The sequence below is a fragment of the Protopterus annectens genome, chromosome 4.part0 (assembly GCF_019279795.1).
Source record: "Protopterus annectens isolate FY-2018-M chromosome 4.part0, PAN1.0, whole genome shotgun sequence".
NCBI lineage: Eukaryota > Metazoa > Chordata > Ceratodontiformes > Protopteridae > Protopterus > Protopterus annectens.
In genome coordinates, this window is record NC_056733.1 from 741268937 (window position 1) to 741283449 (window position 14513).

Consider the following 14513-nt stretch of genomic DNA (forward strand, 5'->3'; position numbering starts at 1 on the left):
TCAGTGAGGCCCTTTTGTAGGATGTCCACATCATTTGGGGACTCTACTATGGCTCCTACTCTGCAGTCATCTGCGAACTTCATTAGCCAAACATTCTGTGTTTGGTATCTACTTCTCTGAAGTACAGGCTAACAGGAGAGGTCCCAGGACTGAACCCGGGGTTACTCCACTTGTCACTGGTTTGAAGTCAGATTTGGAGTCTGCAACTTTTACAGTATGGGTTCTGTCAGTGAGCCAGTTGGCAACCCATCTTGTGACGTAGGGGATTTATACCTAGTTTAGTAAGTTTAGCTATAATTCTAGAATGGGGGATGGTGTCAATAGCCTTGGCGTTGTCAAAACAGGCTGTGTGAACCACCTTACCCTCGTCTACGGCTTTGGTGACTGCCTCAATGAAGTCGATCAGGTTCAGGAGGCATGATCTGCCTTTCACAAACCATAACTGGGTGGGGTCCAGAGTTTGGAGATTACCAATGTCTTTGTTTACGAGTTCCATGATGATACGTTCCATGGCCTGCAGACCATGCTCGTCAGGCAATAGTTCTCAGGATCAGTGGTGGCTCCCCCTTTGTGAAGCGAGATAACTGTTGCTGTGCGCCATTCAGTGGGCACAAAGCCTGATGTGAGGCTATGACTGAACATGGTGCTTAGGTGAGGAGCCAGTTCGTTCTGAAGTTTATGTAAAAACGCAGCCTGGGATGTTGTCCGGTCCCATGGATGCTGTGTTTTTGGCTTTAGAGAGTCCAGCTTTTACCTGCGTAGTTGTGATTACAGTGACTCTGCATTCTTCCTCTATATATATGGGCCCTTTACGGGGTGAGAGGCGGGTAAAGTTAGCACTGAACCTATCTGCTAGGATGTTGGCAATATCAGTTGGTTCTGTAATTTTCGTGCCGTTGTGCTGTAACTCAGAGCAGATCTGGGTGTTGCCATTGATATTCTTGACATAGCTACAGAATGCTTTGTGACTGTCCTCAGAATCAGTGGCGATTTTGTTTTCATAGCTAGCTTTGGAGGATCTTATAAGGGATCTCAGCTTCATACTGAGGCTGACCAGGGAGCTCCTCCACTCATGGGATTTTACTTATCTCTGACAACAGTACACAGTTTACCAGTCAATTGTTTCAGAACATTTGCAAAAAAAGTGGGACTTTGTTCATATTATTAGCAGTACAGAATACCCACAGTCAAATAGCCTGGCTGAGTGTGCAGTACAGAGTGCAAAGCAACTGTTCAAAGCGTGACAATACCAATATCTTTTTGAATCTATTCATTCTCAGAAATCTACCCCGTGGCAGCATACTTGGCTCACCTGCTCAGAGACTTCTATCTAGGTAAACCAGAACAATCTTGCCCATCAGTAACAGCTTTTTGGTGCCTAAAGCTAAAAACAAGAGCAATCAAAGCCCAACTATTCAGAAAGCGTTCGTTTCAGAAGTCCAGCTATGATAAAAACAAGCAGATCTCTTCGTCCATTGAAAAAAGGAGACACAGTGAGGACAAAATTGCGAAAGGCTTCGACCAGTTTAGGCAAGTGACAAATATGTGCTGAATTGAGATCCTACTTCATAGAATCAATAAGTATACATTACAGGAGGAATCCGACATCTCCTTCCTGTGCCAGAAATGACATCGCAGCATTGTACCTGTGATACAGACCCAGATCTCAGCACAATCCAGACATTGTTTCTAATGAAGAACATGTCTCAACACCTACTTCTGTTCCTGATGATGTCCCATATGTCCCCAAATTTGGTCACATTTCCCGATGTGTTTGTATATAATAAAACTGTTTGAACAGAACCCACAACTGTTCGTCTGTTTTATCCTGACCAGACGAGCGACACACACATTGCTATACATCACATAACTTACGAAACATTACATAAATTATTCAAATCCTGCATCTTTCTTTTTAAAAGAAACATTTATTAAACTATCACTTATGACATAAGCAATCATACATTTATATAAATAGAAACAAACAATGCCAACAAAATCCCAGTTGCAAGCATTTTACATCAAAGACCATACTGGCACACTCCCAATTGCAAACATTACACATCACTTACGATCTACCCAATCATTTTCAGTCAAACATTACATAGCTCATTTAAGTCCAGCCTTCTTTTAAACCTCATTCCTCCCCTGCATGTTACCACAATTCCCATTTTTTCCTATGTAGTTTTCTCCTACCCTTCTCTAAAGACCTTTCTTCCAGTTGTTTTAATCACCACATCAACCTAGAGGAGTATACAGAGTCTGTGATGGCCTATATTTCAGTTTGTGGATGATGTAACCATCACCACACAGGCAAATTAGAAACCCTAGCTGATGAGTAAGGAATATGGGCTCCTGAAAGCACGGAATGCTGCATTCAAATCAAAGGACAAAGGCACCCCTCAGGGAGGCCAGGGTGAAACTTAAAGGAATAAAGGAGGCAAAGCGTGCCTACGGTCAGAGAATTCAAAGTCACTTCCCTGACTAGAGGGACTCCAGGCATCTGGCGCAAGGGATACAAGCTACAGACTGACAACAGGCCTATTTCCTCTCAATGTGATGGCAATGCTAAAGTCCTAAATGAGCTCAACATCTATTTCAACAAGTGTGGTGAAAGAAACAATACAGTGGCAAATGAAGTGCTCTGTCTCAACCAAGCAGATGTTCAGAGGACCCAAAGCAGAGTAAATCCTAGGAAAGCAGCTGGTCCTGTCAAAATTCAGGGGCAGGTAATTAGACTGTGCTGCTCAACTTTCTACCATACTCACAGATATATTCAACACATCTCTGTGCCAGGCCACAGTACCAAAGTGCTTCAAGAACAAAACAATCATATCACGACCCAAGATGTCTCAACCAACAAGCTTAAATGACTGCCATCCATTTGCTCCCACCTACACAGTAATGAAGTGCTTTGAGTAACTGATCAAGGACCAGCTATCATCAAGCATACCTGCAACACTGGATCCGCTGCAATTTGTTTATTGAGCCAATTGCTCCGCAACAGATCTCGTCTCTTTAGCAATTCACAAATCCATGGCACATCTGGTGAACAAGAACCGTTTATTTTATTTATTTGCAGTTTGTTAAATCGGGAAAGTCCACTGGGCCAAAGTGAGCCCTTTTTCAATGGAAGTCTGGGGAGAAAAGCTCCATGAAATACAATACACACACACCTATATATATATATATATATATATATATATATATATATATATATATATATACACACACACACACACATACATACATACATATACACACACATACACATATATACACACATTAATACACACACTATATATATATATATATATATATATATATATATATATATATATAAAATTATATATGCATGCATACATACACACACGCGCACACACACATATACATAGATGGATTCACTTTAGAAGCTTGAAATACTGAAATATCGAAATTCAGTATTTTGCGCCCATAAAGTAGAATCCTGAAAAGAACAAAAACTCAGAAGCGTGAAATTCAAAACCTCGCATAATGGAGATTTTAAATTAGCGCTTTTGGTGTTTCGCTGTGGTTATAGATTCAGGTAAGTGTTTGTGTTAAGGGTTTTGGGTAGGGGTTGTGGTGTGTGTTAGTGTGTTTTGTTGCTGTGATGTGTGTGTGTGCGAGGGGAATGTAGCTTGTGTGGTGGTGTTTTGTGTGTTTTTGTATGTAGTGCGACCTCGGAGTTATAATATTTAAGTAGGGGGGGTGTGGTGGGCACAGCCGCCACACATGGGGGGAGGTCAGGGGGGCTTGCCCCCCTGCTTTTATGTAGGACAGAGCTTGTGCTTGTGTGTGGGGAGAAAGGTGTGTGTTTGTGTAGAGCAGAAGCGCTAATTCAAAATCTCTGGTATGCGAGATTTTAAATTTCGCACTTCTGAGTTTTCGTTCTTTTCAGGATTCCACTTTATGGGCTGGAAATACTGAATTTCGATATTTCAGTATTTCGCGCTTCTAAAGTGAATCCATACATATACACACACACACGTATGAAGTAGAGAGGAGGTATAGTGATTTCTTGGGAGGGGTCGAGGGATTGGAGAAGGGTTGTTCTAATTGGTTGTGAGGGGAGAGAGTGAGAAGGGGAGTGGTGTTGTGCGAGTAGGCAGAGGTACGATATGGGTGGCTATAACTGTAGAGACACAGCAGGGCCAGGTGCTAAATGGGAGCAGGGAGGGGAGCGGATTGAGCCCAAAGGGCGAATGGAGCGGGCAGAGCAGAAGAGGCGAAAATAACTTTTGAGAAAAACAATCAGCAAGAAAAATGGAGGCCAAGACTTGGAACAGAAGCTGTAATCCAAGTGTAAGGGTAAGTTAAAAGAAAAACCATGTTATGTTCGGATGTTATTCATAGATTTCAGCTCATCCTTCAATACGGTCATTCCACAGCATCTGATAGAGAAGCTGGCCCAGCTGGGCATCAGCACCACCTTACTTAACTGGATTTACACATTGACAGACCACAAAAAATATGCACTGATAAAAACAACTCAAAACAGCATAACACTGAGCACAGGAGTTCCTCAAGGCTGTGTCCTGAGCACACTGCTGTTCACTTTGCTGATGCATGACTGCATCACCAGGCAAAGATCGAACCAGATCATAAAGTTCACGAATGGTACCAGTTATAGGTGTCATCAGTAATGGTGACAAAACAGCTGAGAGAGAGAGATGAACCATCTGATCAACTGGTGTGACATCAATAACCTAGCTCTCAACATAAATAAGACCAAAGAGTTAAGACTTCAGGAGGAATCAGGAAGCATAAAATCCACTCAAAATTAAAAGGGAAACCGTGGAGAGGGTGAAGAGTACCAAATTCCTGGGGGTGCACATCTCTGAGGACTTGTCACGGTCGACAAACACTAACTAGATTGTCAAGAAGGCAAAACAATGTCTACACTTCCTATAAAGGTTGACGAAAGCAAACCTTCCAACTTCTGTCCTCAAGGTTTTCTATGGAGGTACCATACAAAGTACTCAGACAGGCAATCTCATAGTTTAGCATGGGAACTGCAAGGCTTCAGACCACAAGGCTCTCCAAAGGGTGGTGATGGCAGCAGAGAGGATTATAGCGGCCTCGCTCCCATCTTTACAAGACTTGCACAAGGCTTGGTGTCTAGGCACAGTCAAACAGATAGTCAATGACCTCACCCACCCTGCTCATGGACTGTTTTCCTGCTTGTCTTCAGGAAGGCAATACCACAGCACGTGTTGCAAGTCATCCAGATTTAGCAAGAGCTTCTTTCCACAAGCCAAGACTGTTGAACTCTTAACAACATATGCAGTAGCAGGACATCGAATCAATCAGTTACATAGCTGAAAGGAAAATTTCTCTGTACAATACTTAATGCAAATTGCTCTAAATGGTGCAATAGCTAGGCTGGTTCTTATCTTACTGCTGTGCAATCATTAGGCGGCAAGGCAACATTCCGTACAAATTGAAGAGTATATAAAGAGATCTCTTCTGGATTTTATTCCCTCTCTCATCTAAGACACCACACTGTCTCAGTAAGCTGGCAAACTAATAAATTACAACACAAAATTTTCTTGACAGCAGAGTTAAGGGTCCAAAATTTCAGTTCTGTTGCCAGAACCCCCAATCCCCAAAATAAAACTAGGGGAGAGGGGCTGCCAGACTGCCTGCTATAAGACTTTAAAAGACCTTATGTTGTTACAAGGCTGATTGAAAGTTAACTCTGTGCTATACCACAGTAGTTGGTTAGTTTCCAGATACGGGAATTAAGAGGGCAGTCCTACAAGGAGAAGGTAGAATAAAAACACCAATTCCAGAATGCATAATGGAAAAAAGTACAGAATTCCACTACAGCAATTAGGGTGCTGCAGGAAAGAAAGGAATCAACTGGTGAAGGAAATATTTAATATTTGAATAAAAAATCCAACTTTACAGTGCTAACGATGTCAAGCTGTTCATCTCAAAACCACAGGAAGAAGCTAACACAGCTGTACAACACAATTTATTGAGCACTTTCGTATCCTAAACATGCAGTTTCTGATGTTTACTAGATGTTGGTTGTATTTGGGAGATGTGTTTTCATCACACACTGGAATGCAGCTGTAGTTTTTTGTTTATAAAACTAACAGCTTTATGAAATGCAAGTATAAAAAAGTTTGGTACTTGCGTATTATTGCAACTAGATTTTTGCCGTAACACCGGTGCTTCCCGATGTGCAAATATATTAATGCTGTGATAATGTCAATTAGTGTGTTTTCATTCACACTGAAGGTTGTTTTAGGCAGGGATATCACTGAAAATATAGAAAATTATGTTTCTGTTTATGTATGAGATTTACGGGCAGCGTGTTTATCTTTCTTGTAATACAGTGAGCTCCCCGATATTAAAATAGAAGCACAAGTGCTATGATAATGTGAGTTAGTGTGTTTTGGTTCACATTACATGTTATTTTTGGCAGGGTTATCAGTGAAAATGAAGAAAGTAATGTTGCTGTGTCAATTACTGTGTTTTCGTTCACATTGAAGGTTGTGTAATACATGTTCTTCAGAACCCCAAACCAAAACATTGCCATCAACCATTCCATTCCTAAACACCTGTTAACATCATCCACCATAAGTTCCATAAAGCTTTACGTTTTACAAGTTTTCTGTAAAAAAGAAATGTGTGCTACATAAATAGTTTACCGTTTAATAGAGTTCAGCAGAAAGTGTTTCCAAGTGGTCTGTGTTTTTCTTGTCAGCATTGCTTCTTCACAGTAAAAGTACTCCTTTTGTCAGCAACAGACCAGCCCTGCCAATTGAAGCGTGCATCCGTCATGCATGCATGCAAAACAGGAAAAAGATTTCCACGATTGCTTCTCTTCCTCAATGTCAGCAAAACTAGTTTTTCAACAGTAAACACAAAGAGTGACAACCTACAGTGTTTCCCGCAGCTGTTTTCAAGCCAGCAAACATATTGTCGCAACTGCAAAAATCTTGTTGCGATAATAGGCAAGTACCAAAAGGTTTAAACAATAGCAGCCTTGTTAATCTTTCTTGGTCTCTATGGTAATGTAGACGCAGCCTTCAAAAACACAAAACAAGAAAAATAACAATGCAAAGGACTACTAAAAGAATGCAGGACATCTATAGAATCACTAATTTTAGTACTGTCAGTCATTGAGACAAAAGTTGTGCTAGACACTACTATATTTTCTGCGGGGAGCACCCCTACCTGATACCTGTAGGACTCCAATGGTCAAGATATGGAATCTGTCAATGTGCAGTCCACAGTGGATATACAGGAAGCACAATTCCCCTCACTCACCACCCAAATTCTGTAGACTCACTCCACTTCCCAGGTTTAGAATTTCAGGGAGGTGGAATGTCAAGTATGGGAAGCATACCACGCACAAGTGTAATCAGACATCCTGAAAAAGAATCTTTGCTTAACTATACTCAGAAAGCTCATGCAAGTACTATAACATTTTCAAAAGTAAGTTATCCGAATGTGTAACTGAAATGTACACCCAGATGAAAGTGGAAGCACATGAACAGGACACTTATTGATATGCAATACAAATACATACAACAAATAGAATGACAAGCAAATACAAATCATTAAAGCCTTGCATGACTTGTTTGTGTCTTTTGGCTTTTCCCGGTTAGGGGTCGCCAGAGCGGAACTACGGTCCGCTAATGATTGGTAGTTGATTTTTTACGTGCCGAGTTACCAGCCCTGACGCACAACCTTCAACGAAGGTATGCCCATTCACGCATGTCTCCATGCAGAAGATGCGCTAGCTGAGAATTGAACCGGACAGCGTCTTACTGTGAGGTAACAACGCTACCGCAGCACCACCACTGAAAAACTGAAAAGCAACAGGAGTAAAAAATCAGCTATTTACATGACCAGCTTTTCCTTTTATTTTTCTTGCAAATACATACCTTCTTTTGAGCAAGCCAAACCCCCTGATCCTCCTCCAATAACCAAAAGATCATAGTCAAATTTTCCTGCAAAATAAAAAAAAAAAAGTGTTATGAAAATCAGAGGTCACTATTTCAAAAACAAGAAATATATGGACAACTATAATGTAATTTTCACAATGATTCAAGACACTATCTAGTGAAACAGCAGTTAAAACACAAAGTTCATAGTCATATGGATACTACTGTTCAATGCAACAAGGTAACACGACAAAATCAGCATCACAAAACAGTCGTTTCTCTCAAAACTCCCTACCCCATCTGCACCAAACAACTGTAAGCCAAAGACTTCAACAGCAATAGTTACTTGTAGTAATCAAGGGGAGTGCTCTGCATAGTGTTACACCCCTCAAGCTCCAAGCCTGAGAAGGAGAAGCAATTAAAGAGAGGCATTAAAGGCACCTTCAGATTTTAGGGTACATTTAGTGCTTTAGCACTTGCTTTAGGGCTTCAGGTTCACGCCTAGGGCTAGTGATTTAGGTTGATGGGTTCAGGGTTAGGATTAGTATTCTAAAGTTAGGAGAATTTAGTCATATAGATGTTTCCTAGCAAAGAAATACTGAAATACACCACTTATCTTTCTCCATTTCACAGTAATTCCCACATGCGGACCAGCTTGCCTGTCCTATTTAGAAAGGCAAATATAAAGGAGTTACTCCTGGTCACTACAAGTAACTGATGCCAACATAAGCATCCTAATTATTACTGTATTATTTTATTTCACTTATCTAACATTTGTTTGCCAGGAAAGTCCGAGTGGGTCAGGAACCCATTTTCAGCAAAGGCTTGGGGCGAAAAGTTCCACATAATACATGAAAGTTAAGACATTATACATAAACAAGACAAAAGCAAGTATTAAAGCACACATTAAGTAATGAAATACTAAATAAATACAGGCCGGTAGTAATAAAACATGTACTAGATAGGCAATACTAAATAAAAGTAATGTGGTAGATTATTATTTTTTTTAATCAGGTAGGGTTAAGGTAAAAAGCTGTAAACAGCGAGTGTCAGGAAGAAGGTCAGAATATTAGAAGCAACCACATGCTTAGAAGAATTATGGTGCAGGATGGGAATAGTTAAAGGTGTAGAAATATGTAGAGTTTCTTAGTTCAATATGGTAATGGTTAGTAGATAAAATTCATGGTCACTTTGCTTTGACCCTATGATCCTACTCCATTTTAGTTCCCATCTTTATCACTCAGGCATCAATTTCCTCCGTTTAATATAATATTCAGTGGTATTAATGCAGGTATACAGTCATCCCCAAAGTACATGCCGTTCCTTCACTGAAGACAGAATGACAGACAAATGTGCTCTATTTTCCACACCACACAGCAAAAAAATGCCTAATGCAGCCTCAAAAGATCAATGTATATGCAGCTCAATATTCCCTGGCTTGTCCATTTGCTATAAAGTCTGCTAGGATGGTGAACTGATCTTAAGGAGACCACATTCAGATACGACAAGCACAAGGTAAAATTATAAAAGATCAAACTAGATGCACTGATTTAATACTAAAATACATTGGTGGAAAGAATAATACAAAAACAAATAAAAAAAAAACAGCATCAATGCTTAAATACTTTTTAACCTTCACAAATATTACTAGTCAAGGAAAACATAGCAGAGTGCAAGCAACACAATAAAGTTAAATAAAAAAGCAATGTAAATAAAGTAACTCAAGACTAGTCAATAGCATACAACATAATTAAAAAGAATTCAGACAGCTGAAGGAAATATCTGCAGGCAGATCTGTCCGAAATATAACAGTATGGAGCAAATATGAAATGCTAAAGATCAACAGCAAATATGGCAGAAAGGGAAAGGCTGGACCACAGGCAGATGGCTAGAGCACAATATGCCCCCTCTTATTTTTCACTCTGATTCATGGAAAAAGAACTGGTTCCTTCCTCCAAAAGGGAATCTACAGCTCTCTCCTCCATATGAAGTTTAATTGCTGAAGAACAGATGTGAAACAAGAATTATAATCTGAATAATAAAGCACAAATCTAGAAAATCAAATATGCTCAAATGGGAGCAAAATGACTCAGATTATGCAGCGATTCTCCCACCCAACCACTGTTCAAGAGTTCCTGTATCATACTTAAAACCACTTACTACTGACCATTTTCTGAAATACTGTGGTGCTTAAATACTGACTTGCTTTATAGACGTTTGCTTCTAGTCTACAAATGTGTGCATCCCCAAAATGATTTTACATTCTACTTTCAGGGAATAATTCTCAGTTATAAAATGTCCTTAGACTGTGCTGCTAAACTCAAGGGAAGCATTGCAGAGTAAATATGCATCTTAAATCAGAAACAAAGTATGTATATGTTTTTAGTTCAGCTTGTTCTTGTTATCTAAACAACAAAATGAAAATTGTGTATTTACCATAACAGACCAGCACTGGCAGTTTTGTGTCATTCACCTCTTGGAAGAAAACAGGCTGGATTTAACCTTCCAGCTAAAAAGTTTTCCACGCTGCCACAGCCCCTCCTCTATTTCCCATTATAGTAGGATCCTAGGGAACCCACTCCAGACCTCTGAGGCCACAAAAGGTGGCACGCAACATAAAGAAACTTCGGACTAATTACCTGGCCACTAACAAGGGAGACCTCTATTAGGCGAAAGCCAAAGGGAAAGGAGGTGAAAATGGCGATAGATGGAACTAGATCTGTTATGATAAGCACTGAAGGTTCATTAGGTATCCAAATTTTTCACAATCCCAGTCTAAACCTTTATGGTAGGTCAACATCCAAGCTTGTAGTGTTTTGCAAAAGCATTCAGTGATGCCCATGTAGCAGCTGTCATCCATAGAAGCATTTCCTGAAGAAAGCTAAAGAAGTGACATCAGCCAGAGTAGAAAAAACATTACCTGTTGCAAGGGCTTGCCATATTTCTAACAGAATTTTATACATTGCAAAAGACAGAGAAAGGTCCAATTTTGACACCATGGACTCCATTTTGTTATTAGAAAAGGGAATCAAAAGCAGAGAATACGTTATGCATTTCATTCTATCCAAATAAAATCAGAGTCGTCTATGCATATCCATAAAATGCAACATGCATTTCCCACTTTAATAATTGGAGAAGAAAACTGGAAGGTTAGCCAACTGACCAATAATAGCCTTCATGGCTACCTTAGGCCAAATCCTTCCTGTCTGCCAAATGGGCACACTACCCTTATTGAAAAATCAGATATGGAAGACTAAACACAAAAGGACTGAAGTGAGGAAATCCTGCAGACTAATGTTATAGCAACTAGAAATGGTATCTTTATGAGCTACTTCAGTTCGGCAGAAGAGTTAAGTTTCCCCCAGCAAAGGTGCTAAGGTGGGACTGAAACAAATGGTGGATAAAAACAATAAGATTACATTCAGGAAGATTTTGCAAACTTTAAGAGAAGCTACAAAGTGGAATAGGCAGATATGTGAAATGGCTGTTAAGTCCACCTTGACGAAAGAGGAAATGAGGCCCAAAAAACATGCCAGATCATCTAGATTCTAGAACAAATGGAACAGAACTGTAACAATGTCAATCCCCCTCCCCCACACAGCCATGGTCCAAGAAAAATAAATTCATTTCAGTACTTTTTCATAATACAAGTTCTCTGGGCATAAGCCAAGATTTGGACCACCGTGAATAAGTACAGTATGCCCATGGCAAACAATGAAATTGGAGACTTCAAGCAGTTCATTTAAGAGTGAAAGTCCAGATGAGGCTTGTCGAATGGGTGGGTGGGTGGGTGAGTGAGTGAGCATGACAGCATGAGCAAGATAGCGAGAGAGCGAGCACAAGCATACAGAGAGAGCAAGCACGACAGAACACGAGCAAGACAAAGATTCTTACAAGGCTTCAGATGGAGAGGCCTGTCCAAGAGGCAAGGCCACAACAGAGGGGAACCACACCTGTCTAGGCCAAAAAGGGGGCTACTAGGATGATTTTGCAAGATGTGGCCTTTTCTAGAAATTTGGGAAGAAGGAGTAAAGCATGAAAGTAAAGAAGGCCACTTCTGGCAGAGTACATCTCTGGCTTTCTTCAAAGTGGGAAATAAGGAAAAAGCTAATGCATCTGAATTTGGTCAGTACACAAAGTTTACATAATGCTTCCTTCAGCAACGGAAAAGAGTATCTGCTACTGACTGACTATGGAGCATTAGCAGTCTATGATTGAGCTGATCCACAAGGAAGATGGCTTGATCTGAAATGTGAAAAGAAATTAATACAACTAGCAGCGAGGGCCTATTCCCACACTCTCATGGTCTCCTGATATACAGGATAGGAATGAGATCTCCCCATGTGTTTACATACATGCATCACTTCCAATGCAATATCAGTCCATTCTGACAACATGGAACATAAGGAGTCATGAAGTGGCAAACATGAAGCACAGCTCTCATTTCTACAATGAGAATACTCAGTTTGGGATATTAATACTCAGATTGGCTTTATGGAAAGCCCAGAGTGTTGCCTGCAGAACCAGGGTTGGGTGAACTCAATCTACCACGTGAGATGTTTCTTGCACTTTCTGAAAACCTTGATAGGAGCAAGTAGGTCTGTCAACTCATCCCACTGGATCTTAAGGGTCCAGTGAAGGACCCATATGAAAAACTGTGGAAGCTATAAGCCCCATGCTCAAAGAAACGTGGTCACCTGGACACTGTCACTGCTCAAAACTGAAAAACAGACTTGGACAGGATCTAGTCTGAAGGAAAATGCGCACATCAAATAAGAGTGTTTAGCTGATTGAATGGGCATCAACTGGGGCTTTGCAATGACCTCCATTAATCCCAAGAACAGGAAATGTTTGAAGTAAGACCAACAACAGTAGGAACTGCTAGCAGTAAGTAAAGACCCTGTAGCCCTGTAACCCAAGAGACACTGCAAAGTACAGTTGTGTACAACTACCATAAATGTAGATGTTCGAGTGTCTTCACTGTTGCAGTCATGACTGTAGGGTTCTCCCCTGCCGGCAGGCAGTCCTCGGTCGGCCAGAATCCCAAAGTCTGGGTCCGGCGTCGGCTGTTCAACCATGCTCCCTGACGTCAGAGCGCCAGGAGTACAAAGCTGACAGCCGACGCCATCTTCTCCAGTTTTTCTTGCCCCAGATGTCAGGAGTCCCAAAATGAAAAAGGTCCCAAAACCTTTGCAAATACACCTCAGAAGAATGGTGAAATAAGGAACTACATAAAAGTAAAAATAAGAGGGGACAGGAGGGAGGGAAACCCAGACTGCAACAGTGAAGACACTCGAACATCTACATTTATGGTAGGTGTACACAACTGTACTATGTTCATAGTGTTTCACTGTTGCAGTCATGACTGTAGGGTAGAATCCCAAAGCTGAAAGAAAGGGAGGTGGTCATAAAGAAGAAGGGGTGGCTAAAAGGCCCTGCAGGACTGCAGAGGTGAAGCCTGCCCTAGACTTAGAGTAGAGAGGTAGATTGTAGTGCTTAGAAAAAGCATGCACTGAACCAAAATGTCTTTGGTAGGAACTCCCCTGAGGAAGGCCGCAGAAGTGGCAGCAGCTCTGGTGGAATGAGTCCGTATACTCCCTGGGATTTGCTTACTATGGTGTGAATAACAAAATCCGATTCCATGAGCAATCCATTTAGAAATGGTCTGTTTTGAAATGGCTTTACCTTGGGAACTTGAAGCATAAGAAACAAACGATTGTTCTGATTTTCTGATGTCCTTGGTTCTGTCCAGGTAAAAACGTAGTTGTCTGTGTACATCCAAGGAATGCAAGATCCTTTCCCCTTTATTTTGAGGAGTGGGGAAAAATGTAGGCAAGTGGATAGTTTGATTTAAAGCCACTTTGGAAACCACCTTAGGCATGAAGGTAGGATTAGTCCTCAAAGATACTCTGTCTTGATGAAAAATAATATAAGGTTCCACAGCCATAAGAGCTTGTAACTCTGAAACTCTCCTGGCAGAGGTTAGGGCTAACAAGATAGCTGTCTTCCAAGATAAAAAACTTGATGTCAGAAGAGGCAGCTGGCTCAAAAGGAGGCAAGGTTAGTTTTTCCAAAACATAGTTGAGATTCCAAGCAGGAATGGGAGGAGATCTAGGAGGTCTTAAGTTCTTAGCTCCTCTGAGAAACTGTCTCATGAGTTGGTGGGAAAAGATGGAAGGGTCTGTATTATAATGAGCAGAAATAGCAGAGGCATGTATCTTGATGGAAGAGAAAGAGAGAGCCTTGTGTAAGAGATCTGTCAAGTAAAGTAGAATTAAGGAAATGTTAGGAAGAAGAGGATCAGAATCCTGAGCCTGCATCCAGGAACAAAATCTTTTCCATTTTCCTGCATAAGATTTTCTAGTGCTCGGACGTCTAGCTTCTAAAATGACATCCATAACCTGCTTGGGTAGGAAAGAAGAAATCAAAGGCCCTGGATTAACCAGGCCGCCAGGCTGAGAGTTCTGACATGAGAGTGTAGAACCTGACCCTGATGTTGGGACAGAAGGTTCGGAGAGGGCATCCACTTTCCAAGCTTCTCTGTGGAAAGTCCTGGTGCAAAAAGTCTGAAGTTGATGATTGAGATGGGAT

General features: G+C 40.9%; 1 protein-coding gene across 1 annotated transcript in view; it reads right to left on the reverse strand.

Moving 5' to 3' along the window:
- TXNRD2 (thioredoxin reductase 2) overlaps window positions 1-14513 on the reverse strand; it is a 1479392-nt gene that overhangs the window by 1421069 nt on the left and 43810 nt on the right. The window contains exon 2 of the mRNA XM_044068698.1: window positions 7923-7988. Coding sequence (XP_043924633.1) covers window positions 7923-7988 — 66 coding nt within the window. The remainder of the gene's footprint in view (window positions 1-7922; window positions 7989-14513) is intronic.